The following is a 27,142-nucleotide window of genomic DNA, read 5'->3' as shown; positions in this document are numbered from 1 at the left end:
AAAGCAGTAAGCAGATAAAAATGAGCCATTCTGGTGAGAATTTGGAAAATCAGAATGCGTAGAGAAATATGGATAGTGAAAGTGTGGCTCATGATGTTTAGGGGGTGGGGAGTATGGCATGACTCCATCAAGAAGTTAAGAGGTCATACTTACTGACCAAGACTCTGGCTGCCTTCTGCCCATCTCCTGAAAACTTGAATTTAAAAGTGATGGACTACAGGGCATGGTGGTGCATGCCTGTTATCCTAGTATTGGGATGCAAAGGCAGAGCATCTCTGTGAGTTCTAGGTCAGCCTGGACTACATTGTGAGTTCTAGGTTAGCCAGGGCTATGTAGAGATTAGGGCTATGTAGAGGGAAAAAAAGATGGACTGTGGTAGTGTGAATGAAAATGGCCCCATAGGCCCATAGGGAGTGGCACCATTAGGAGGTGTGTCCTTGTTGGAATGGGTGTGGTCTTATTAGAGGAAGTGAGTCACTGAGGGCGGGCTTTGAGGTTTCAGAAGCTCAAGCTAGGTCCATTGTGGTGGTTTGAATAAAAATGGCACCTATGAGCTCATAGGGACTGGCACTATTAGGAGTGTAGCCTTGGTGGAGTACATGTGGTCTTGTTGGAGAAAATGTGTCACTGGGGCGGGTTTTAAGGTTTCAGATATTCAAGCCAGGCCCAGTGTCACTCTCTCTCCCTGCTGCCCGAGGATCCAAATGTACAACTCTTAGCTACCTCTCCAGCACGGTGTCTACTTGCATGTCTCCATGCTTCCCACAATGATAATAATGGACTAAACCTCTGAAACGGTAAATCAGCCTCAATTAAATGTCTCCTTTATAAGAGTTGCCAATGGTCAGGGTGTCTCTTCACAGCAATAGAAACCCTAACTAAGACATGGACTAATGTTTGGTGGACGTAATTTCAAGGCAGGAGAGCACTTAGGTTATAGTATGGTCACTGCTCACCACTCTTATCCAGGTCTACAGTGAAAAAGAACAGATGGGCCAGGAGGATAAGAAAATGCAAATTGTCTGGGGGAAAGAGCTTGGGTAAGTTGAAAGAAAGGTCAAGGTGCATGCTGAAAAGGATCTGTAAGTGTCAGAGAGAAACCTGCTCTGCAACAACACAATAGGAAAGGAACCACAGAAGGGCTTTCCTGCTCACAAAACTGTCCAGGAAAGTATTTCTGCAAATTCAGACACCAAGAAGCCATTATAACTGCAGTTCAAAGAGCAAGGGTCCATCCCACACTGGCAGCAGAACTTGGCAACATTGTCCACTTTGTACCAGTTTTGCAGGCATGCAAGACATAAGGTTGATGTGGTCATGGAATTTCACTTTATGGCTCCCGAGAGCTGCCGAGGCTAGGCAATGATTGGCAGGGTCAGAATCTCAGCAAGGAGAATCCCTGAGAAGCCACTGCATGAAGTTACAGAGGGGACACTTAAGCTGCAAGGGGGACCCCAGGATGCTGGAAAGACCAGGATCATGAGATGCTAACCAATGCAAGCTTCAGGCATGGAGTGGAACTGAGTCAAGAGAGAGACTGCGTTCTAAGGCAGAACTGGAGGGGCAGGGCTGCCTAAGCCCTTGGAGCCCAGCTGATTCCATCACAAGCCCAGATACTTGGTATAGCCATAGGATCAGCTCTTTAACCTGACAAATTTCAGTCTTTCTTTGGTCCAAACATCCCTTGCTATAACCCATGCTTCATTCCAGAATGGGAATGCCAATGCTGTGCATATTTGACGTATATAACTTGTTTTTACTTTTTATAGTAGTTAACAGTTTGCCTTGGATCTCGGATGAGTCTCGGACTTGGGTTTTTTAGAGTCTTTGAAGTATTAAAAACTATGGAGTTTTTGAAACCATACTGAAAAGCATTTTGCATTATGAGATGATCATGAGTCTACAGGGACAAGCAGTGGAAGGCTATGAGGCATGATACCTCCAGGAGCTGGATGTGTGGGCAAGAGTGATATCCTCAAGATGTTTGCACAAACTTTCCTGTAGCCTCTAGTACATCATAGTTTCTCCATCTGTAGAATGGGCTCATGTCCAAGACTGGCTAGCAAGTACCCTTCATTGCTTTGGTAAAGTGCCATTTTAGCAGGGTTATTGAGTTATTAGTCTCTCATCACCTCAGTCATAAGGCTAATGGGACCTTTTGATGTCTAATCCCAGCAGTAAACTGAAGTGATTTGTTTCCTGATGGTTTAACTTGCTTTAAGCAGGAGTGGTTGAGGTAAAGAGGAAAAAGAAATCCATGTGCACAGTGAAAATAGACATACTTTGGCCACTGAAAACCCCAGCTTCCCTAAGCAGCCACTTAACCTTTTCCCCCCAAGACAGGGTTTCTCTATGTCGCCCTGACTGTCCTGGAACTCACTCTATAGACCAGGCTGGCCTTGAGCTCAAAGATCCCCCACCCCCCACTCCTCCTGAGTGCTGGGATTAAAGGTGTGTGCCACCACTACTTGGCTAGCCGCCACTTACCTTTGACAGTCACCAAGATGGTGGTGTTCTCTCCCACCAGATAGCCACAAGGGAGGAGCTCGGGCGTCTCTGAGGTGTTGCTGCGCTTGATCTCACCGATGCTATAGCCAAGAACACTGTCTGAATTCAGCCCCAGTTGACTCACTGGGTCCACATGAATGATGTATTCCTGGAGAAATAAAACATGGACCCTATCAGAGAGCTGGCCAAAATCTGCCAGGACTCCCACATTCACCAGGTGATTGACAGGTGCCCTCTTTTTCTCAGATGACACCTGAACTGAAATTAAGCTGTGACACACACTCTGGGGATAACACCCTTGAACCCCAGGCCTCTTAACATACAGATTTATCTGCTTAGGGGTGGGGAAAAACAAGCCTTTAGCAAGACCATGAACGTTTAATCTGGGTGAACATGGAAAGCAGGGCAGTTTTTCCTAAATTCAGCTGGACTCTCAAAGGCATCAGGGTCTGTAAATGGTGCCAATCAATTCCTAAAAAGGAACTGACGGGCAGTTTCTTCCCATCCCCCATGTTGGCTCAAGGCAAAGACAGAGCACAGCCTGCTGCTGCTGGGGAAGGACAACCGTGCAACTTCCAAAGGAAAACATGGGTTTCATTTGCGAAGCATCCCTTCAGTGGTGACTGTGATGGCTAATCACCTGGAGACAAACCACTAAAGCATTAGGTTAACTGCTATGATAAGAACCACCCTAAACATGGGCAGGACAACTCTATGGGTTGGGGTCCTGGACTGAAAAACAAACAAACAAAGGCAAGATGAGCTGAGTAGCATCACTTAGTGCTGATTCTGACTGTGAATGTCAAATGACTTCGCATTCTTCTACCATGCCTTCATGGCCAGGATGGGCTGTATCTGTACTTAAGCAGTGAGCCAAAAAGAAACCCTTCTTTCTATACATCACTTGTATGTGCACATGTATGTAGGTATAGCTAGCTGTGTGTGTGTGTGTGTGTGTGTGTGTGTGTGTGTGTGTGTGCGCGCGCACATGCGCACGCACGCGCGCACAGGACAGAGGATAACCTCTAGGGTCATTATTCAGGCCCCACTCCACCTTATTTTTTGAGACAAGGTCTCTCACCGGCCTGGAGCTTGCCAAGTAAACAAAGCTGGCTGCCACAGAGCCCTAGGGATCTATCTTTTTCTGCCTCCCCAGTGTGGAACTACACGCACACATCACTGTACCCAGCTTTTCCATACAGGTTCTAGGATCACAGTCAGGCCCTCATGCTTACGAGACAAGCCCTTTCCTGACTGAGCCATCTCCTCAGCCCTAATGGCTTTAACTGGAACAATGAAAGTCAGTGATGGAATGTTCTAGGCTATATGGTACCACAGACCAGCTGATGCCAGTGTTAGCAGCAGGCCCCCAGTGGTCTCACTCCCTTATTTACTGCAACCCAAGAGCCCACATCTGTTCTGTTTTGAGGATGGAGAGATGGCTCAGTGGTTAAGAGCACTGGCTATTTTTCTGGAGGTTCTAGATTCAGTTTTCAGCAACCCCACGGCAGCTCACAACCAGCTATGACTCTAGTTCCTGGGGATCCAATGCCCTTTTCGGGTCCCTGAGGGCATGGGACCCCAGACACAGGTGTAGGCAAAGCATTCAGACACACATTCTTTAAAAAAAGGAAAAAAAGAACTGAATTTCTTGTGCGAAGCTATTTGATCCACATGCTGGGAGAACAATGTGCTAGCTAAGTCAGGTTTGGTCAGATGACAGAGCTAGACCTCTGGTCTACTTCTAGTTTGGTGGCATCAGGCACTTTCCTTGTCTTTAAATGGAACATCAAAGAGCTTAGTATGGTCTCTGGCATAAGACATAAAAGCCATTGCCACTACTGCTCAGGAAATACGATTAATACTTAGTGTGGTGGATTTATTTGGGGGCAGAACAAAATCAAAAGCTTCTTTCAAATCATCTTGGGCCCCAAGATTCACTTTGATACTCCCTAGCCATTTCTGATATGGCACACACCAATCCAGTGGTGTGACTGTGCCTGCATCCTGACACTGGCTACTGGTGGGATATTACTGCCAGAGACTGCAGGATTGGTATGGGGTGCTGGTCATGTATGTGCAGTCCAAAGGGCAAAAGTGTGCTGCCTGGCCTTCACCCCCAGGTCAGAGACTGTAATCATACCCAACAGGACTCAGCTCTAGGGACACCACTGTGAAATGATGTTTACTAACTGGCCAGCCATCATCAAGGGCAGACCACAGAGAATGACCAGTCACATACCATCATCTTTCCATGCCCTAGAGGACCAGGGGACAAGTCCTAGCAACGTAAGGACAAAGAGGAGAGAGGAGGCCGAGGGAAATAGTTGGGTTATGGGAACAAGGCTCTCCCCCCTCTCCAAGCCCACAGCGTGGCTTTCTTCTCGAGGCACTTACTTTGAACAGCCGTCTAACCACCCCATCGAGCACGTCCCATTTAGTCTTGCCACTAACTCCAATGCAGCCAATAAGGAAAAGGTGTGGTCTGGAATCCTAAGGGTGAGGAGACATATTCAGGTGAGAAGGAGCTAGCTGTTTTCTGGCCTGGTTGAACAGAGGCCTAGGCATTCCAGTGCTTCTAAAAAGAGAGCAAACCCCCATTCCTTTCCATGCCAGGCATAACTTAGCTGGCACCCAATAGCCTGAAATCCCATCTCTGCTCTGGTAAAACTGCAAAGGGTCAGGGAGACTAAGATCGCCTCTCTGGTACCTGGAACCATCAGCTAGGTGCATGCTTTGCACAGGGCATGGATTCCACATCCTTGACTGTATCCTCCCCCAGCTCCTGTCTGCCAGCACCCCATTTTCAAAGCTTGCTAAAGAACTACTCACCTTTTCCAGGAAGCTTCCATGATTCAACTGCCTGAATCAGAGCTACGCTGGACAGACTCGGACAACAAAACCTTCTCAACTTACATATATCTAAGTTCAAGCATTTCAAGTTTATTTAATAAGTTTGTCATGTTGTTAGACTTCAGAAAGAGTGTGTCTACTTTTTTCTTCCTTCCTTCCTTCCTTCCTTCCTTCCTTCCTTCCTTCCTTCCTTCCTTCCTTCCCCTCTCTCTCTCTCTCTCTCTCTCTCTCTCTCTCTCTCTCTCTCCCTCCCTTCCTTCCTTCCTTCCTTCTTTCCTTCCTTCCTTTTCTTTCTTTTTTCTTTTTGGAGACCTTCCCACCTCTGCCTCAAAAGTGCTGGAATTAAAGGTGTGGGCCTGGCTTCTTATAATTAAAAACAATATTTATTACTTTTCTTTCACTAAAACTTAAAACAAGCTCAATTCAGAAAATTAGTAAAATTCTGGGAAGACTGCCAACAGCTATCTATCAGTTTTCCCACTTCTTGTTCTTCTACACCCACAGGGGCTAACTGATCACATCAATGAAGAGGATGCCGAGAAAACATTCCATTCTGTTGGGTTTTTAATATCTCGCATGCTTGTGAGGATGTAGTTAGGACGGGGTGGGGCTGGGTGGCGGGCGCAGGCACGCAGTAGTGAAGAGTCGGCAGAGAGGAGCACCAGTGGCCGCCAGAGCCTTGTGCTCTTGGGTTTCTTAGCTGCATACTGGGGATAACACCATGGTCAGAACGCCTGGGGTATGCTGCAGTGGCCCAGAACAACAGTGTTAGTGGAAGTGGCTTACAGTCCTGGAAGAATGTCAGCTGTGACATTGAGAACAATGGCAAGGAGGATCAGAAATACACAGGGATGCCACCTGCCTGCCCTCTAAGAATGCTGTCGACCTGACAGGCCAGGCCTCTGGTAGCTGAGTTCTTGAGCTTCCTTTCCTTCAGACACTTGTAAAACCACTGGCAAGTCAGTCACACAGTGACAAAGCCAGCAAGGAAAAGTCTGGTTGCAGACACTTTGTTTTGATGGGCACTTTGGTTTCCCAACTGTCTGAAACCGTAACAGCACGCTGGCTAGAAATGCCATGAACTACAACTTCAAACATCAAGGATGTGGAGACGCATGAGACCTTTTCCCACTATGATGGATGGCCAAGGTCATCCAGGGCATCCAAAAGGACTTACCCACCAAAGTACAGCTCACCTTGCAGCCCTCCACCTCTGCTTCAGAACAGTCTCTGGTAGGTATATACATCAGAACAGAAACCATACCAGAGAACTGCTGGCTTCTAGCACAGGGAGTCAGGATGCCCTACCCACCCTACTCTAAGCCCCTGTGCTCCCTAGACTCAGCCAAGGGCCTTCTGTCTCCCATCCTGGTGAACGCTACATCTGTAGCCTCTGATGAGACAGAAATGGCCCTGGATCAGCTAAGTCCAGTCAGCTTCCTCTTCTGCCTTACCAATAAAATGTTCATAGCTACTGGGACATGCTTCAGGAAAACAGTAAATCCAGAAAGGCTACTTCTTTCTTTCTTCTTTTGTTATTTCCAGACAGGGTTTCTCTGTGTAGTCCTGGCTGCCCTGGAACTCACTCTCTGTAGACTAGACTGGCCTCAGACTCACAGAGATCCACCTGCCTCTGCCTCCCGAGTGCTGGGATTAAAGGCGTGTGCCACCACTGCCCAGCCAGAAAAGCTATTTTGGAGAGCATTAGTGTTTCTGAAAGGACACTGTTTTTTTTTTAGCCAGCTTTATCAATCTTTTAAACAAAGAAATGAAGTGCTTTTTGCTTGCTTTATGTCAAAGGATAGTTAAGGAGTGTGGGGACAGGAGAGACCGCCAAGGATTGCAGATATAAGGACGGTTGAGGATTGGGTGCAGGAGGGGCTGCTGAGGATTGTGGGTATAGGAGGGGCTGCCAAGGAGTGTGGGCCAAGAGAGACTGCTGAGGATTGTGGGTATAGGAGGGGCTGCTGAGGATTGTGGGTATAAGGGCTGCCAAAGATTGTGACACAGAGGACCGCCAAGGATTATAGGTACAAGAGTCACCACCCAGCGGAGGTCTCACTTTCTGTTTTCAGAACATGGTAGTAAGTATTCCATTCTATCTTTACAATGTCTTTTCTTTCTGATTTTTTGTTTTGTTTTGCTTTTTACTGTGGTGCTAGAAATGGAACCCAGGGCCTTGTACATGCTAGCAAACACTTGGCTACTGAGTTACATCACCAAGCTCCCCTTGCTAATTTCTTACAGACTCTATCCATGAAACTCCATCATGCATATTCATGTATAGTATAACGCAGCACGTATTGGGTCCACTCTACCGCTTCAGCATCCCCTGGGTCTCGGAATGCGTCCCCTGTGAGTAAGGGAGACTATGATATCAAGAGAGGTGTTAGCAATTCCCACCACCATTCTTAGGTGTCCGGTCACTAAGCTAGGCCATTTCTACCTGGGAAAGGACAGGTGAGCAGGGAGAGGGAGCCGACTAACCTCCTTCCACTTCATTGCCTCCTGAAAGCTGACAACTATCTTAACATGCCTGCCTCCTTCCTTCCGAGCCGAGCATTCACCAGTGTCATCCAGCAACATGTCTGCGAATGGAAAACATCAACAGCCTTAGGCACGTGGGACAGCAAAGCTGCTTCCCGACACCTCTGTTGCCTGTGGGCACAGCAGCAGGCCAAAACAGGTGTCAGGGTGCAGGGGCGGTAGGCTGGGGATGGGAGAGGGCAGGATGGATAATGCGATCACAGAAACCAATGGTGGGAAGACCAGGAAGCCAGCAGGCTGACGATGCACCCTGCTGGATGGAAGTACGAGGAAGACTCAACAACAGCAACAGCATCATGGGTAAAAAATAAAAAGCGTCAGCCTTGAAATGCTCACAAAGAAAACTGAAGGTGCGTTCTGGGATGACGTGCCAGCCTGAAGTCTACCCCAACAGCCAGAAGGCTGAAAGCCCAGACATGGCCGCTGGAGGACCTACTACCAAGGGATATACGAGCATTGGGCCTGCAGATCAACTTCTTAGAATGGATTGAGCAGAAGTCAGCATGGTGGGCAAGGAGAAACCCAAGCTCATGGTCCGAAGAATTTAGGGTGCTGGAGCAAAGCATGGAATACTCGAATGGCTGGGCTCATGTTGGTAGCAGATGCACACCCAGACACACACACCCCAAGTGCACACACACCTGCTACCTCACCGTCAGATCTGTGGACCTGCTCATCCTGGAGACTGGAGTGCCAGCTGCAGGCCTCCATCTGTTCTGGTGTTATGAGTCACTCACCCAGGCTGGTGGGTAGACCTACCCAGAGCCCCACAATCCACTCACCCGGGCTGATATACTCAGCTTATACCCAGCCTGTGAGCCACTTGGTCAGGCTGGTGTACATGGCCTGCTGCTGGTCCTACGAGCCACTTACCCAGGCTGGTGGACTTGACCTTCCCCTAGCCTGTTAGCCACTTACCCAGGCTGGTCCACTTGACCTGCCCCCAGCCTGTTAGCCACTCACCTAGACTGGTGGATTCTGTGAGGTTCAGGCTGTGTTGTGAGAGGCCTAAAGACTGCCTTGGGGAAGCAGAGATGGACACCTGGGAGGGGGCCCGGCTGCAGCCACTGCCTTGAGACTCAGACTTCAGTCGGTCATTCTCAGCTTTCAGCTTCTCAATTTCACTCTGCAAAAAAATAAGGGAGAAACTGACTCAATAGATGATGTCATGAATGGAGCATGCCTTTTCTGGAGGTTAGACCAGCCAAAATCAGGCACACCCTTGGGGAGACTCCACAACATGCCCACCTTCCCTGCTAGTCAAGACTCTGGCAGGGCTGGTCCCCTCCTCATGGAAAATTGCTCTTTAGGGAGTATACAGAAATTGCCTTCCCTAGGGTCAGCTGCCTGAGTGGCCAGAGTAAAAGAGTCTGGCCACCAAAGAGGTTAGAGAACTTTGAGTGACGGATTCCTCAACTCCAGGACTTCTCTGAGCGTTACGGAGCTGTTTGCTTTGCGACACTGAGACAGGCACACGGTGTTATTTCCCTCGCACACTAATTACCGAGCAGCTTTCCTTTCCAGGAGCCTCTCACAGATTCCTCGCTCATAGTTCCAGGGAATGTTCTTTGGGATGATGCTCTCCAATGAGGTCACCTTTAGCACACTCCATAGGAGTCTATCCTTCTACAGTTGTCCATAAAGAACCGAATGCAAGCAAGCCTTGCTGCAAAATGCAGCTCACAAGACTGGAATGCCTTCACTCCACAGCAGAAGGTGGGGCTTGCAAGAACCAGTCTGAAGCCACCTTCAAAGGAAGCCACTGGCTCTTCCAGCTGCAGGACATGGAGAGGTTTGGGATGAGGACCAGGCTGAGCCTTGGGGGTGGGCGGGGTCCAGTTTTGATAGACAGGGGATACTCAAGTGGAAGGAATAACATTGAACAGACTGTAGGGACACAGAGCCACTCAGCACAGCTCCACTCGAGTGCTGTGGGAAGGCAGAGCGAGGGGAGGCAGAATCGGCCAAGAGTAGAAAGGGCAGGTAGAAGGCTTGACGGCCAGCTGTAGGGGGCACCTGTGAAGGAGGAGGCAGTGTGCAGCCACACAAGGTCTGACCTGAAGACTTGCTCTCCAAAAATTAAAGAGGGGGGTGGGGGAGGCAGCAATGGTCACCCATCTGTATCCCTTCACCCCCAGGCTGCCACTCTGCAGCTTCCTGGAGCTCTGTTCACCATCCACTCACCTGCATCCTGTTCATGGCCTCTCGGAGCTGGTCCAACTGGTGGGCAGAGCTGAGCGCTTCCAGGCGGATGTCTGTCAGCTTCATCTCCTTGTCTCTCAGCTCATTGCGTAGCTGCATGACTGTCTCAGCTTCACTGTCCATACACTCAGAAATTCTAGGGAGAGAGGATGTTACCGACAAAATAAGCTCTCATTTAATTTACTTGCCCCCTCCGAGAGTGGTCCAGGTCAACCATTACAGTATTTAGCACCATCACAACTATTACAGTGTTTAGCACCATCATAACCATTATAGTGCTCAGCACAATCATCATCATTACAGTGCTCAGCACTATCATCATCACTACAGTGCTCAGCACCATCATAACCATTACTCGGAGCTCAGCACGTATCAGCCCCTCCTCCAGCCTCTACTGCTTTCTCAAGAGGATCATACCCAAAGCATCCAAAACACACAGATTTTGTTATTCAACCTATGCAGAGCAGTAGTCACCAGAAGGGCTCTACTATATCTTTCCTCAACATTGCTCTAACAGAGGTAATCAGGAACTGGTAGATGGGAGCAGGAACCTTTGGAGTATGAGCACTTCCCAGGGCAGACACAGCCAGCCTCATCCCTCTCAGAAGTGAGGTAATAACCAAGATCAGAAACTCAAGAACAAGGTTTTCTTCTGGTCAAATGGAGGGGGGGAGAAAGAGAGGAAGGGAGAGGGAGAGATATAGGTGATCTGAACATATGAGTAGATAGAATTAATCTGATTTTCCATTTTGTTCTGAAAACTCACGCTTTGAGGTGTCTAAGAAGATCTGCTGTTAGTCCCCCATGCCCTGCCTGCTTCTCACATTCATTCTTACATGAGAAAATAGCAGATTTGGGGCTCAAGATCCAAGAGTATGAGTTGACATGAAGCCAAAGCTCCTGAGAGCCATGACACAGTGTGGACAACTTGTTCACATCGGATCAAAGTGCGGCTACTCTACTCAAGAAAGAGCAAGGCAGGGCTCTTCTTGAGATACTCGTGTTTTTTGTGGAACTCTTGCAAGTCAGTAGGAGGTGCAAGCCATGGTAAGTAGTAGCCACTGGAAGGGCCAGTTCTACTAAAATACAGTTCTGTGATGTTGAAAGGATACTGGGTGACTGGGAATGATTTGGACCAAAGATGGGAGAGAACAATAAAACTCAGAAAACCAAACATCCAAAACCACCCTATATGGTAATATTTTATTTGTGCTGAAATGTGATTTTATTTGTATGTTGATAAATAAAGTTGCCTGGGGGTCAGAGCTAATAGCAAGCCATTTAGCAGAAGTCTGGCAGTGGTAGCACACTCCCTTAATCCTGATCACATGGCAGACAGCAGTGATGAGGAAGTCATTTGGTTGCCTTTATAGCCAATGAGAAGGGAGAACAGAAAGTCAATAAAAAATACAGACACACAGGAAGTAGGTCCCTTTTCTCAGGGGAAGGATGACAGAGGCTGGTAAGCTAAAGGCTATTTGGTAGTGCTCTGACCTCTTGGGCTTTTAACTCTTTATTTGGCTCTGTGTTTCTTATTTAATAAGACTGTTTAGAATTATATCTACAGCCCTAAATTCCTAAGTTTCAGAGCTGGAGCTGATGACTTCCTGGGAGACAGAGTGCTTGGCTTTGGAGGTGGTGGCCATGCCAGTCGCTGCCTAAGACTTGGGGCCAAACAAATCCTACCCGTGAAACAGGCTGGGGGTGCAAACTTAGCTGCCAGCAGAAGACAGTCAGAAAACTGTTCAAAGAGACACAAAGGCTGGAAGGAATGTCTACCACTCAAACTGATTCGAGCTGCTGAATGGGCCTCAATGTGAACTGCTTCTAAGTGACAAAGCCATTTCCTGCTTTTTAAGTTACCAACTAGCAAACTTGCCAGGAGGCTTGTGCCCGGAGTCCTAGGTAGCTAAGACAGGAGGATCGTGGCTTGTTTGGATGCAGAGTAAGGCCCTGTCTTCAAAAAAAAATCACGAAAAACTGAGGAAGCAAGTCTACTTCAATATTTTCTCAATTAAAAACAAAAAAACAACAAAACAAACAAAAACAAAAACCAAACACAAGAATTCCCCCAAATGTTATTATCCCTCTTCTGAATCTGTGAGAAGCCAAAGGACTGTGGAACTCAAAATCAAAAGAGCCTTTACCTGACTCTTTGTGCTCCAAGTGGCCTGCGGTTTGTAGGATGGAATTACAGTCATGCTTTTAGTTTCAGAGATACACTCGTATTCAGGTCTCACTGAGAGTGTGGTGGGGTCTGCTCCAGGCTTTGCTGCAAGCTTTGGGTCTGTTCCCTTGTCCTACTCAGAACTCTGCTCCAGGTAGGGGTCACATGGCCTGTACTTCTCTAGGAAGCTCTCTCAGGGCCTAATTTGTGACTATACAACTCTGGTTGCTTTGCAAAGCTTGGCCAATCGTGGCCTCTACAAAAGGGGCGGGACCTACTACCAAACTTACCATGAGACTCAGTCCCAAAGCTTTGGTTTAATGATGTCTGGAGGTGGGACCTTGGGGAGGTAATTAGCATTAGATGAGATCACGAGTGTGGGGCCGGATGACTGAATGAGTGGCTTTACAGGAGATGAAAGATCTAAATGAATGGTTGGTCTTGCTCTAGCCTGAGATGTGAAACCCCTCCACCCACCAACTATGCAATGACCCAGCAAGAAGGCCATCCACAGGTGCCAAGTAGGGGCTGGCATATGCCCCCAAACTGTAAGCTAAATGAATGTCTTGTGTGTAACTCACCTGATCTACTCTATGCAGCCACAGTCACAGAGAGCAACACAAGATGAAAAGGGAAGGGCATTGTGCCTTCCTTCTTTCCCCTAGCTCCTTCCCTGCTTGGCACTAGATCCTTTGGGATTAGACTGTTCTTGAATCAATCATTCCTAGTGTCTGGTCATACTTGCCAACACATAGTAGGTATGCAGCAGTGTTTTCTGGAGGGACCTGAAGCATAGTTTCCGACTGCCTTATACATTGCCATGACTCCGATTGTAAAGTGGGGAGAACGAGGCACAGAGCCATCGTTGTGCCCATGGTCACACTGTGTAAGCATGACAAATCAGGGGGGATGAAATCCAGAGGAAGGGAGATGGCTTGACTTTAGGTTGTTGGACTATACCCAGGAGGCCATCAAAGCAGGCTTTTCTACTTCAGAGCCTGTGAACTAAAAGGACCTGATGTATCTTTTTTGTTTCTAGTCTCTCGCACATTATTCTATCATCTCCCTCTGTCTTTCCAGATGTGGGCTGGTGGCAGACCCAATTTTAAATGTGTGGAGTGTGGGAAATGTGGCCTCCTCAGAGCTGCCATCCCTTCACCCACAAGGAGGGATTTCTCCACGCCTAACCCTCTGCCTTTGGCTTCATCTTTGAAACCCCTCTCAAATGTACATTTGCACATTTTTTACAAACCTTTCAAGGTTAGAAATAAGTACTTGCCCTCAGCTCACCCTTTAGAAAACCGGACCCAAAACCAACATCTCCCATGGCCGCGGAGGCTGTGGAATGTACGAAAAGGGCTGAGGAGTCGAGAGCCAGCCCTGCCCATTCCTATGGGGGCAGTGGTTTGGAAGGCGCCGTCTCGCTCCTCTTGTGGATGCTGCAGCTTCTCTGCCTCTCTGACAGGCCACCCAGCAGCATGTGGCCAGGTTTCTATCACCTCTCCCATGCAGTTACGCCCTGTGTTCCTGGTCTCCTCCCACGCCACTGGCTACCTCTGCTTTGCTTCCTGAACTTTGAATGTCAGCACATCAGAGCTGGTCCTTGCCCTCTGCTCTCCATCTCCGCTCCACCCAACTGAGAGCTCCCAGATGTACACACACAGGCACTCCAGGCTGGCTGACACCTCCACAGGAACATCTCCTAGGCATCACACACACCATGACTCAAGTGGCGCTCTGGATCGCCAGCAGTGGTGGCTTGCATATGAGATGTTCCCTATAGGCTCTGGTGCCAGGACACTTGATTCCCACCTGGGCTGCTGTTTGGGAAGGCTGTGTGTCACCGGGGGCGGGCCTTGAGGCTTGATGGCTCAGCCCCTACTTCCTGTCCACTCTTGCTTCATGACTGTAGGTGCAATGTGACCTGCCACCTCACACTCCTGCTATAACCCTTTCCCCACTGTGATGAACTACACCCTTTGAAAACTACACACCAAAAGATGCCCTTCCTCTTTTCAGTGGCTTTTCATCAGGTGTCAGGTCACAGCAATAAGAACATTAACAAGGACACTATCCCACTTCACCTGGGTCTCCCAACAGCCATTCAGCCAGTGCAGCAAGCACCGGAGTGTCTCTAAACCAACAGAGTACCCGCCAGCATACAGCGAGGGTGGGAAGAGGGACAATAAACTAAAACCCAAGAAAAATCCCGCCGTCCGATGGATCTGCACAATGGTAAATAACAAAGCAGAGGAAGGGGGTTCCTTTATGCATGACAGATAGGTCAGGCCTTATGGAGGAGGTCAGCTTGAGCAGAAGGCTGAGGAGTGGATACCAAGATGAAGAGCACGTTGGGCAGTAGCCAAGGCTTTGAGGAGAGGACTGTGACTGAAGAGTTCAAACGACAGAGCAGGTGAAGCTTGGGAAACGCTGCTGAGACCTCCCTCTACTCCTCATGTCCTACACTGCTGTCCAGAGAATTCAAATTCAGTTTATGTCACTTTTCTGCCTAAAATACCTCTGCACCTTGCTGTCACACTTGACATCAGATGTGGCGATACTCTGATTTCCGAGCCCCACAGGCTACAGTACCACCTGTCTCCAGCCTCAGCAGGCCATGCTGCTCCTTGATCATCCTATCGCAAGCAGGCTATCCCTCCACCCGCTCAGACCTATCAGCCCATTTCCACATTGGGATCTTGTACTATTGATTTCTTGAGAAGGCTGCCTTGCTCGGTATGAGGCTGATCTGTGATCACCAAAGCCAATTGTCTTCTTTGCTTGTTCCCTGACAAGGTTGTATGGCCTTGGGTTCCAGACAGTGGGCTTTGGTAGGAGCGGACAGGTGCCTCCTGCAGGCATGGCCCACAAAACCTTCCCATGGGACCTGTACACATGTCCTTCTGACCAGCCTGGATGCAGGACTACTGAGCAGAGGTCCTTGGTCAGGGCAGGCACCAGCTGGCCAGGTTGGGGGTAAACCAGGAAGAGCTATGGAAGCTACTGAGTTTCAGAATCAGACTTATTACAGCTGCTAGTGTTTCTGACCAGAATGAACCAGTGGCTCCTTCTGTTGCAAAGCTCTCTGCTGAAATACCCCACTCAGAGGGGCCTCCCCTGACTACCCCTTCTAAAGTGGCTGCATCCCACATTCGTTCTTAGAATTAACCAATGTTGGGACAAACTGCCTGGATTTTCTAGGCTTCTCTGATTTCAGAATTCTATGCTTAGTGTCTGTCATGCCACAGTAGATAGGATCAACGTAAGAAGGAATTATAAATATCTGGGACACTGTTGTAGCAGAACCAAGAATGCCTCCTGGTAAGGGGTTGGGGGCTTAGGAGTGTAATGAACTGTATTGCTTCGTGTGGGGATATATGTCACAGACCATGGTTCCCGTGTTGAGCATCAGGCAAATGAGGCCTTAATCCCTAAAGAATGCCATCTCTGACAGCCTGTTCTTACAGACCACTGTATGCCAAGTTCATATCCAGGAATCAAGAAGATACAGTGGGCTCCTTCCTCTCTGGTGAGGCAACTGCTAAGTCAAGACGCTCTGGGATGGATGAGGGAGACCTGTCCTGTCTTTACCTCTTGGAAACCCTGTGGGTCATGTGAGAGGGGCTTACACTCTCAGATTCATCTCTTCTTCCATTCAAGAGAATACAGCAAGACAAGGACATACAGTAGACCAGCTTGTCAATGCTGCCTCCTTCCTAATCCAGGTTCTTCCCACTGGGTTCCTCCCAAAAGGAGAAGGAAGCGATCACCATGGAGACCCTTCGTTTTCACTAAGGGGTATTCAAAGACACAAATTAATTTATGTGCTGTCTTCTACACCCTGTCTTCCACATAGTAAGTGCACCAACCTATCTGCATTTCCTGCAGCCAGCGCCAAGCACTGGGGTAGGGCTAGATATACTGTGTAGGCCACAGCCCTCAGGAGGCTGCTGCATTAAGCAGATCAGCTCCATAGATGTGACCTTCTGGGAATGAAGGATGGAAGACAAGAGGCACTTCAATGCACAGGTTCTAATCATCTCCCTCAAGAATCCAGTGGAGGAGATACACAGACCTCCACTGTCACCAACAGAGAAACCAAGGTGTACCTGACAAATCTCGTCCTTTGCTTTGATCTGCTCTCAGTGGCTGTTCTGGCCATGCCCATGGATCCTCTCTTACACACAGCCTCATCTTACTGTTATTCTTTGCAGCAGCTTGTTACATGGTTCTTCACCAGTGACCCTAGGCCTACTGGAAATACTATTGGGGGAGGCTTTCTCAGTGCTACAGGAAGGCAATTGTGTCGGGTTCTGAGCTGATACTCATGTCGCCACTGGCCCACCCCAAGCTATTTCTGGTCCAGGCTCTCTAGCCTTGTGTTCTCTCAGGATGAATCACTTTATGAGATGCAGAGTCTTTTCGATGTTGGGGTTCTATCCTCAGAGAAAACAATCAACACCAGATTTCAACCAAATAAGAAATAGACAACCTCAGTACCATATCCAGAGAAGCCAGGGTTTCAGTAAAAACTGTCCACACTTACACGACTTCGCTCTTTTGCACCTGTTTATCTTGCTCACCCCTGAGCATGGGATAAGATGACAATAGTCATTACCCCCGTTAATACACAAACAGAAGAAGTTAAACAGCTTGCTGAAAGGCAGCTGCTAATCATGAACAATGGCACACCCTGAGGAAACTTCAGGTTTCCATCTCTCTCAGCCTCCCCCTGCCTCCCCCCACCCCCGACCCCAAAGTCTGAAAAAATTAGAAGAACATGCAAAGCTTATTAAAGCAAAGCCTGGAGGAGCCCCCAAGAAAAGGGCTGTATTACAGGACTTCCATATAGAAGAAAGTGCTCTTAGGAGCTGTGGTGGTTGGAAAGAAAATGCCCCCCAAAGGGAGTGGCACTATTAGGAGTCATGGCCTTATTGGAATAGGTGTGGTCTTGTTGGAATTAGTGTGTCATTGTGGAGGTGGGCTTTGAGGTCTCATATGTTCAAGCCATGCCCAATCAGACAATCTACTTCTTGTTGCCTGCATATCAACATGTAGCACCCACCTCTCCAGCACTATGTCTGCCTACCATGCTCCCTGCAGTGATGATAATGGACTAAACCTCTGAAACTGTAAGCTACCACCTCAATTAGACGTTTTCCTTTATAAGAGTTGCCATGGTCATGGTGTCTCTTCACAGCAACAGAAACCCTAAATAAGGCAGGAGCAAAAGGTATTGTCTGTTAGATAGACTCACAAAGAGTTGGAGTGGGCATTCCTCAGCAACGGGGTAGAGCCGGTGGATCCGTTGTGGGGCAATTTTGGTGAGGAAGGCAATGAAGAATCTGTCATCTCCTCGATGTCTGAGTGTGAGGATGCTGACTTGGGGGACTTCTTCTTCCCAAAAGCTTGCTTGAAGGAGCTGCGCAACTGAATATACAAGATGGTCAGCCTCATCAAGGTGAGACCCAGGCAGAGGCATGCTTACAAAAGAGCAGTTAACTGGACCACACTTCCCCCATCAATGGCAAAGGCACCCAACAGCTCTGTGGAATCAGTGCATTCGGGGAAGGGAAGTTATCTGCGTTGACAGCTCAGGATGGGCCTGTGGGGGCATTCCATGCCTACTCTTCGTTCCAGAATAGATGCCAACAGCAAGACAGAGCCTGGCTCAGCGGGTGTGTGTGGGAAGATGAGGTTACACAGCAACAAAGCAGGATGCTCGGATGTGGGGACAGATGCGGATGAGGTTAGTCATATCAATGGATGGGTTAGCTTGGTATCTGATATTAAACTTGATCTCGCTTACCTCATTGACCTGCCAGAGAAAATGCAAGCAAAAACAGGGAAGGGGAAGGAAAAAAGACAATTTTTAACAGAGAAAGCCAGTGACAGGGAAAGCTTAGGACTTTTCAGAGGCGACATGGCTTATAATAAACACCACAGAGGCTTCTGGTGGAAGTGGGATGCTTGAACAGCATGGGTTGGGGGGAGCATCTCCTTCTATCATGAAAGGAAGGGACGAGGAAGCTGAGGGGTTCCCTACAGCCTGGGCTTTTCCAGCTTCTCACTTGCAATGGCTTCCCCTGCTTTCCTGTCTGTCTTTTTAACCATCTCTATGTCTGAGCAGCAACGGAAGGCATATCTTATTTCCTCAGCCATGGAGGACTGACATCTGTATTTCCTCAGCAATGGAGGACTGACATCTGTACTGGCCTCTTGAGTCTGCACAGCTCTTTGCTGTGTCCACTTAGGGGTTCCTGCTCTCCTGCCATGAGGAACATAATCTAACAAGCAAAGGATCTGGCTCTCTCACTTGTCACTCGGGAATCCCATAGCTGTCTACAAAACTCATTAAGTACACTGGGAAAAAACAGAAAAGGGGTAAAGCCATTTCCTAACCCCTGAGGCAGACATGGAAATTCTGATGAGAACTGAAATTCTCCAAGGGCCATGACCAGCATATATTTATCTAGGTTCCAAACAAAAGTAATCATATTTTGTCTTCAAAATAGGTATTTTAGGAGTCATTTCCTTTTCCTGGGACCTTTTTTCCTTCAGAAAATAAATTCTAGGGATTTCCCCACTTGTGAGTCATATCTGACAAGCTGCTAGTCCAGCTTGTGGGCAAGCCCTGGCCCACTGCTCTCTTGCTGTGTACCGATGCTCCTGTTTGCAGACAGTAGTCATAGAGCCGGGCTTTGTCACACGAGCCAGAGAGCTAAAGCACCAGGTGAATGAGGAGGTTACAAAATTGAGACTGAGTTAAGCTTTGGGGAAAGCCGAGAATGTCTGTTACCCACTTCCTGGCTTCATGGAGAATTGTCTAGAAGCAACATAAACAAGTTTCATTTCTTGGCTAGCTAAAAACAGCCAGGATTTTCCCTTTTCTTTTCCTAAATATTATCATCATCATCATTATTATTATCATCATCATCATTATTATTATCATCATCATCATTATTATTGTGTTTATGTGGGGGGTTAATGAGTGTGCCACTATGCATGTGCAGATGGCAGAGGGCAACCTTATGGAGTTGGTTCTTTCTATCTTTATGTGGGTTCTAGCGATCAAACTCAGGCTATCTGGCTTGCATGGCAGATGCCTTTACCTGCTGGGCCAACTCACTGGCCCTGTGTTTTCCTATCGTTTTGAGAATCTGATCAGACTACATTTATCAACTGCATATTAGAGATAGCAACACGAGTTAATCTTCTCTAGTTACAATAAACAAGTTGCTAAGAAAAACGGTTAGTAACGTAAAGAAAACAAACTAACCAGAATAGTAAGAGGATCACATGAATATGGCCTGGTAGCTCACCTCTAAGTTGAGTTACCAATGACCAGCATCACGAAACCCCAACTCCTCTGCTGCTAACTAGACCTCGCCACCCATCCAAGATGAGTCAAGATGAGCAAGACATAAATGGCACAAAGGACGTGACACCACCATGAAACAGGACCATGTCAGCGCTAACAATGAGGCTTGGTGAGCCTGGCCACTTCAGACATACCCAGGGTGTTCCTGGGAACAGACCTCCCTCACTGTCCTCAAGTTGTGGCAGCAGTAATGAAACTGGGCAGAAGTGCTGGGGACTTTCTTGGAGCAAAGAAAGCAGCCTTTTAGCACTCCTGGCAGAAAATCAAGGAGCATTTTAGGATTATGGATAGGGACTGTATTAGAGTCAACGTTCTGAGGCACAAGCCTAAGCTCGGGCCCTTGACCCCTAACACTAACACTATGAAACATACTCATAGAACATGGTTACAAAATTTTCAGTGAGAATGTTGGTTTGATATGATCCAAGGCAATTACATAAATAAATATCACACACTTGTAATCCAAGCAATTGGGAGGCAAATGCAGGACTGTTGCAAGTCGGGCCTAGCCTGGTCTACATAGTGAGTGAGACCTTGTGTAAATAAGGATATAAATAAACAAGTAAAGATTATGGTTATGGATGAGATAACTACTGATACATGCTTTAAAAAAAAAACTACTTTGGAACTCATAAGAAGAAACTACTTAGGAGTAGTTCTGCTAAAGGCTGCAGGAGGGGTATAGTTCAGGAGTGGAGCGGGCATGGAGTCCCTGAGTTTCATCCTCAGGACCAAGCGCAAAACAGTAAATAGGAATAAGAGGTTCACTAAGCTCTGGACTCTGTGGCCAGTGTAAGATGAGAAAGAAATGAGGTATACATGAAATGAAAGACAGGCACATCACACAGTCTCATGGAGAGAAAAACCACAGTGCGGGACTTGATCAAGCCACCGTCTGCTGAGCACACCATCGGTTTTGGTAAAAGGCCTACCCCAAGGCACTTCCTTGGACCTAGTCTCCAAGGTCTGTGGTTCTGAGGTTAGGAGGCAGCCTGGCCTTTATCTGTAGACACCTATTCTGGGGAAGACCGTGAGCTAGGCCCTGGGAGAGCCAGGATGAGCACTCACCCAGTTTTTCCTCTTCTTTTTCTTTGAGTCACTCTCTATGTTGCTGCCCACGCTCGAGTGGCTGGTGGCACTATTGATACTGGAGACGCTGTCGGAGGAGTGCTGTCTGCGGATTCGTAGGTCTGCAGCCTGGGTGCTGCCATTTCCTGGAGAGCAAAGCAAGGCATGTGGGCCCCTGAGCCCTAGAATGCAATCTTCTGTCCCCAAGAACCGCCTCCTTTAACTCCAGGGCATGTGCCCTGCTACTGGCTGTAAGAACCTTGAACTGATAATGGCTATGTCTATCACCTTGCACTCTGCAGAATGGAAGTTAGAAAGCCTAAGGAACATTCTCCAACACCAGTCCTGTTTTGACAGAGGGGGATATGCTTCTAAACACAGCAGTATTCCCACAGGAGCCCTCCCATCTCATCTCACACTAGGGATGGCACCCAGGGCCCCAGTGATCTCTCCTGAACTGCACAGCTCACCCTGCTCCTTTGAGTGCTGGATTCCTGCCCTACTTGCCTCCTTGTGGCCCTTTGGAAGCACGGAGCCCATGTCATCTCAGTCCTTCCATGATGCCTTCTCTTCCCTCGGCCTCCAGGGCTCTTCTCCCTCCACTCTGTACTGCTAACTCTTTCTAACCCTTCCTACCTCAACTCCATCACTCCTGTTTTGGAGGCCCAATGTCTGAAGAACAGCAATGCCGGAAGGAACAAGAGATGGGAGAAATCATGGTTGTAGTTAGCTTTCCTCCGATGGATAGAACTGTCCTGAAGACAGCATGCTGTAGAGCCAGAAGGCCTGAGGGTCCAGGCACACTTCTGTTCCTAACTACCTTTGACCTTGGAAAGCCACCATCAACAGTGAGCAAAGGGCCTGAAGGGGCCTCACAACATAGTAGAAAGAAAGATGAGCAAGTTTAAAAAGGAGATCACTTGGCATGGTATTGAAAACAGAGGGCAAACCTGCTCTAAGTGCTAGGTACCCATACTGCACCAAGCACAGCTGCTGTTCAAATGAGTATTGCTGGAGCAAACTCACCTGCATGTCCACTAACTAACAACACACAAAGCCAAACAATTTATTCGGGGAGTTTCCTAGGGCAACTATGAGATGAACCTCTTCTGCTTTCTCTGCAATATGCATATATAAATAATCATGGAGGCATGAGAGAAGCCAGAAAACACTATGATGCTTCTCCATAAGAAACCTAGTTCTTCCATCTTTAAAATTTTTCAGGGAAGAGAATGTGCCATGCTAATCATCTCTACAGGGGCCAAAAGAAAGCAGATGAAAAGGTCTGTCTTCTGGGACCTGCCCCTTAGATCTACAGCTTGAGTGACAGTCACTTGCCCCCTAGCGGGGGCTGCATCCTGCACTGTGACAGAGGCTGTCTGTCTACGGTGTGTCTTGTGTGTTACCTTTGCAGTTGAGCTCTGGTGTATTAATCACTCCATTAATGGCAGCCTGGGCAGCTGCATTCTGTTTCTTTAGCAGCTCGATGGTTTTTCTTAACTCATTCAGTTCTGAATCCTGAAGGTAAGAAAGACATAACAGGTTCGTCCTAAACCAGCTCCCTAAAGAACAACGTTGGCCTGGACAGAGGAGGGCAGCGACAAGGAGTGTCGCAGATCTGTCTCATACATGGACAGGATCTAAATTCAGTGTAAGGATATCCGGAAGCACAGGAGGCCACAGGAGTGGCCAAGACCACTAGATCCACAGGAGACACCAGGACCAACATTTGGTTGATCGAGGCTGTATTTTACCCAACAGATCTATTCTTGACATTCAAGTTCTACTAGTCCAAGACGTATGTTAAAAACTGTATCTTTATCTGAAATGAAAGAGCAATGGCATCCCTCCAGCCTTACCTTCTGCTCCGCAGTCATAGTTAAACTCTGCAGCCTGATGGTCATGTTTCCCAGACTCTGCTCAAAGGCTGCCACGAGGTGAGCCTGGAGGGGGAAATGGGGCCTCAGTGACGTCATCTTGCAAGGCCAGAGTGTCCGAGGGGGACTGGGTTCTCAAGACAGAAACTTATTAGAGCCTCTTCATGTGGCCTGTACAGGTTCAGACTCCTATTTCCTCACTGGGATGGTTAACTCTAGCCTTGCCCTTGCTCAAATGCTTCTTCCTCAAGCATTCTTTCCCCTGCCTGGCACCTTTGCCCTACCCACTCCCTGCCCAGCTAATTTTTATGTGTCTGACTGATGACACCACCAATCTGGGTTTATTCCCACACTCCTTCTCACAGGTCCATTTTGAGAGGTTTCAACACACTTTGAGGTTGTTGTTGGAAATACATGGGGTTTGTGACTGCTGGTTTATGGCTGATTCCATAGCACCCTGCAGTAAGATCTGCTGTTCACCAATCACCAAGCTCATGGGAAGCAGAGGCTCATGGGAAGCAGGGTTGTAGAATGAACAAAGTGGCTGGCTTATTTTCCTTATTATAATCCTCATTAATAAAAAGCCACTGAAAGGCCCATCTGCTCCCTGGATGAAGAAACCTGTCCCAGCTCCCCCAGGGAGACACTTTCTTCCAGGCTCGCACACTTTGATAACACTCTTGTTAGAACAAGACACCAGATGCAACATCTTACACAAGGCTAAGAAAAAGTTTCAAAAGCGGCCAGGCCAGTTATAATTAGAATATGCATCCAATTTTCAGATGCTACAATGTAACAATATAAAACTATGTCTGTTGGGCTGGATGGACAGCCCAGCTGTTAAGAGCTTTCTCCTTCCACCATGTGGGTTCTGATATCAAACTCAGGGCATCAGACAAAGCACGCCTGCTTGCCTTGACCCTCAGAGCCACCTTCCTGTCAAGCATCTATTTTTTATTCCTGGTTCAGGTTTTCTTTCTACAGATTCATAAATTTTTATTTTATGTGTATGAGTGTTTTGTCTATGTGCATATAAGTGTACTATATGCATGCAGGGGTATGAGGAAACCACAAGGGGATGTCAGATCTCCCTGGAGCTGCAGTTACAGGTGCTTGTAAGCCACCATACAGGCTCTAGGAACTGAACTCAGGTCCTCTACAGGAGCAGAAAACTGCAGTTTGGCTCTTAGAATCTATGTCAGGTGGTTCACAACCACCTGCAACTCCAGCTCTAGTGGATTCAATACTCTTTTCCAGCTCAGTGGATGCCTGAATGCACTAGAACAAGCACACACATACATATAAATACACCTAGTTTGAAAACAAAACTATAGTCCAGTGGTGGTAGCTCACACCTTTAATTCCAGCAGAGGCAGGCAGATCTCTGTGAGCTCAAAGTCAGCTTGGTCTATATAGAGAGACCCTGTTTCACACAAAAAGATAGATGATAGATAGATAGGGAGATAGATAGGTAGGTAGGTAGGTAGATAGATAGATGGATGGATGGATGGATGGATGGATGGATAGACAGACAAGTAAATAAACCAAAACTAAGCCTGTACTAGAGAGTAATGAACACTTGATGTGTCATTATTGATTGATTCAACTGCTGGTTAAATGGAGAATCTGAAAATGCCATTAAAACCAAGGCTAAGGGGCTAAGGGCACTTGCTATTCTTATAGAGGACATGGGTTTACAGTTCCCGCTGAGGTGGACACAAAGGACCAGGGGCTGGAGAGTCAGGAAAGCGAGGCATGACCACACTGTAAAAACCCAGAGGAAAAGGTGATCAGTGCCCCAAGGGAAGGATAAAGGCGGGATGCAAGTGGGCAGGGCTATGGAGTAGGCCTGGATCCCAACCTAAGAAGGGAACCTCAGAGTGCCTCAGCCGTGGTTCACCAGACTTCATCATGATAGGCTGGCTGGGTCTGCAGCAGAAGATGAGGCCAGGACCATCTGTGTCAGGGCGCAGATACACTATCACAGCAAGGGGACATGGATGGTTTCTTTTTGATCATACTCTATATATCTGAAATGGAGAAAATGCCTCTGTACTTCTTTAGTTTACCTTAAATACAGGGCAAAATATTTTTTTAAGCAATTTATTTATGTGCATTGGTGTTTTGCCTACATGTATGTCTGTGTCAGGGTGTCAGGTCCCCTAGAACTGGAGTTACAGACAGTTGTGAGCCTCCATGTGGGTGCTGGGAATTGAACTCGGGTCATCTAGAAGAGCAGTCAGTGAGTGCACTTAACCTCAGAGTCATTTCTGCAGCCCACCCCCTTCTTTTCTGTTTTTTTTTTTTTTTTTTTTTTTTTTTTTTTTGAGTCTGAGTCTCACATCCTTTCTTAGGCTGGCTTACATTGTAGTCACTACATAGCCTAGGCTGGCCATGAGCTGGCATCCTTCTGCTTCGGTTTCCCTAGCCTTGGTAAAAACCTATCGACTCAAGATGACACCGTGGGTCAGGGCACAGCATGCTGTCCTCACCTGGTGGAGGAAGGAGTGAACCAGGATGACTGGCATTCATTTTCACTCTGCGTCTGAGCGTCACCCGCGATTCCTGGAACATCACTACTTACTCAAACTGTGAAAGTGTGTTTGCAAGCTCAGAAAGCAACCGCTCAGCTCTGAAGGGTCAGAGATCCAGTTCTGCTGGCAAGTGAAAGGGCTGCTTTTGTGTTCTGAGCACAGCTATGAAAACACAGGGGAGGCAGGGCCTAGCGGGGCTGCACAACATAACACAACAGCCTTGCCGCCAAACGCCATTCTCACATTCCCAGGGAAAACAAACGGAGAGCTATGAAAACACCAGCTAGGGCATCTCGGAGTAGCTTGTCCTAGGAAAACAAACACAGCTTGGTCTCTGAGAAAGATGGCAGATAATAAAATACTAGTGGCTGAGGTGGAGTGTGGTAAGACTAAATATTTACTTTAAAACAATACTGAACTCAGCAGCTTTTGTGAGGTGCAACACACTTTGGAATACTATGAGGGGCCTTCCTCCAACCCTTCTGGCACAGAGGGTAGAGTAGCGTAGGTCAACACAGAGCTCCTGGTGGCAGATCAGGTTGATGGAAGGATTAACCCAAGGTCACTACTGATAAGCACAGTCACTTGTACTTGCGGGAGAGTCAAGGGCAGCACTGATGACTGCCACTAATCGTGAGGCATTTCCTGGGGGCAGGGGGTCACTGTTCACCTCCCTGGGTCTGCATTCAGTTCTGGACTCAGGTGCATACATTGCGTTTTCCAATTAGAGGACCGATTCAGGACACCATGTTATTTTTTGAATAGGAAGAATCTAAGCCTGAGAATTCAGCTCTGAAATCGTTTCTAATGATTTCTTAGATTTATTATTTTAAGTGTGTGTGTGTGTGTGTGTGTGTGTGTGTGTGTGTGTGTGTGTGTACCACATTTAAATGGGGGTACCTAAAGAGGCCAGAAGAGGGCATCTGATCTCCTGGAGTTACAGGTGGTTGTGAGCCATTTGACATGGATGCTGGGAACCTAACTTGGGTCCTCAGGAAGAACAGTGCATGCTGTTAACTGATGAGCCATCCCTCCAGGGCTCTAATGATCTTTTGATAGCCATACTGTTGATGGGGAGGGTGAAGGAAAAAAAAAAAAAAAGGATTGCAAAGCACATAGTGGCCTGGTGTGTCAAGGTTTTGGGAAAATAGAGCTTTCCAACAATGTACAGAGCTTGGGAGACAGTGTGATGATGAAGGTGGTTACACTTCCCGGGCTTGTAATTAAGGGCGCTTTACGCTTCGTGTGCAGATTTAAAAGAGCCGCACTTCCTGGAGTCAATCAGGCTCAAGCAGGAATTAGCAGGGTAAGAACTCCAGGTAAATGACTACTCCAGAGCCCTGACTCACTCGCCTGGTCAAAGGCAAACAGCCTTTGAAGTGGCTTCCATTGTTGGAGTGCAGTGGGGTGATGCAGTGTGCTTTCCCTGACAGGCTCTGGTACCCTGATCTGTGCTGCTCTGAGGCTAGGCTGTGAACTGCTAGGCAGGAAGTCTCTGGCCCTGGAGCCACCCAGCACCTCCCCAAACCTCAGGCTTTGCCTTCAGAGCCTCAGCCTCTCTGGGTCACAGCCCCACCCTCAGTGGGGCTCCTCTGGGTTTTTCAGACACGGTGGGAGATCCTTGCCTCTCCTCTAGTCTATTTGGTCCAAATAGCAAGCTCAGCCTCCACATTGGCAGAGTTCCCCTAAAGGTCCGAGAGTCCCATCTAGCAGCTCAGACACTCATCTGTTCCTAGCCTTTCCTCTATATGGACGTTTTCCATGCCTCTCTCCTCACTCCTGGCCTTAGGTACTAACAGTTTACTTTGGTTAGGATGCTGCACTCTTCTACAGGACATCAGTCTGCTGTGACTTCCTCTGGGAAACCCTTCCTGACTCCCTCCCACCTACCACCAAGATGCAGCTTGGCACTCCTATGTTTTCTTCATCACTATGGCAAGAGTGATCATGTCCCAGGGAACTTGTTCATTTTGCCTCTCCGAGCTGGCATGGGAAGGTGGCAGTG

The 27,142-nt window shown here is 47.8% G+C and overlaps 1 protein-coding gene across 7 annotated transcripts in view; it reads right to left on the bottom strand.

The window, feature by feature from the left end:
* Nav2 (neuron navigator 2) overlaps positions 1 to 27,142 on the bottom strand; it is a 349,974-nt gene that overhangs the window by 18,785 nt on the left and 304,047 nt on the right. For 5 of the 7 annotated variants that reach the window (XM_036181890.1, XM_036181892.1, XM_036181898.1 and 2 more), the window contains 10 exons: positions 22,586 to 22,669; positions 22,133 to 22,244; positions 20,727 to 20,872; positions 18,087 to 18,095; positions 17,535 to 17,707; positions 10,093 to 10,246; positions 8,872 to 9,034; positions 7,849 to 7,949; positions 4,906 to 5,001; positions 2,488 to 2,656 (listed from right to left, as the gene is read on the bottom strand). In XM_036181890.1, the coding sequence (XP_036037783.1) occupies positions 2,488 to 2,656; positions 4,906 to 5,001; positions 7,849 to 7,949; positions 8,872 to 9,034; positions 10,093 to 10,246; positions 17,535 to 17,707; positions 18,087 to 18,095; positions 20,727 to 20,872; positions 22,133 to 22,244; positions 22,586 to 22,669 (1,207 nt within the window). The remainder of the gene's footprint in view (positions 1 to 2,487; positions 2,657 to 4,905; positions 5,002 to 7,848; positions 7,950 to 8,871; positions 9,035 to 10,092; positions 10,247 to 17,534; positions 17,708 to 18,086; positions 18,096 to 20,726; positions 20,873 to 22,132; positions 22,245 to 22,585; positions 22,670 to 27,142) is intronic. The other 2 variants (XM_036181904.1, XM_036181922.1) reach the window with 1 other exon arrangement.

Source organism: Onychomys torridus, chromosome 1 (genome assembly GCF_903995425.1).
Source record: "Onychomys torridus chromosome 1, mOncTor1.1, whole genome shotgun sequence".
Classification (NCBI taxonomy): domain Eukaryota; kingdom Metazoa; phylum Chordata; class Mammalia; order Rodentia; family Cricetidae; genus Onychomys; species Onychomys torridus.
This window is presented reverse-complemented; position numbering and strand designations above follow the sequence as displayed.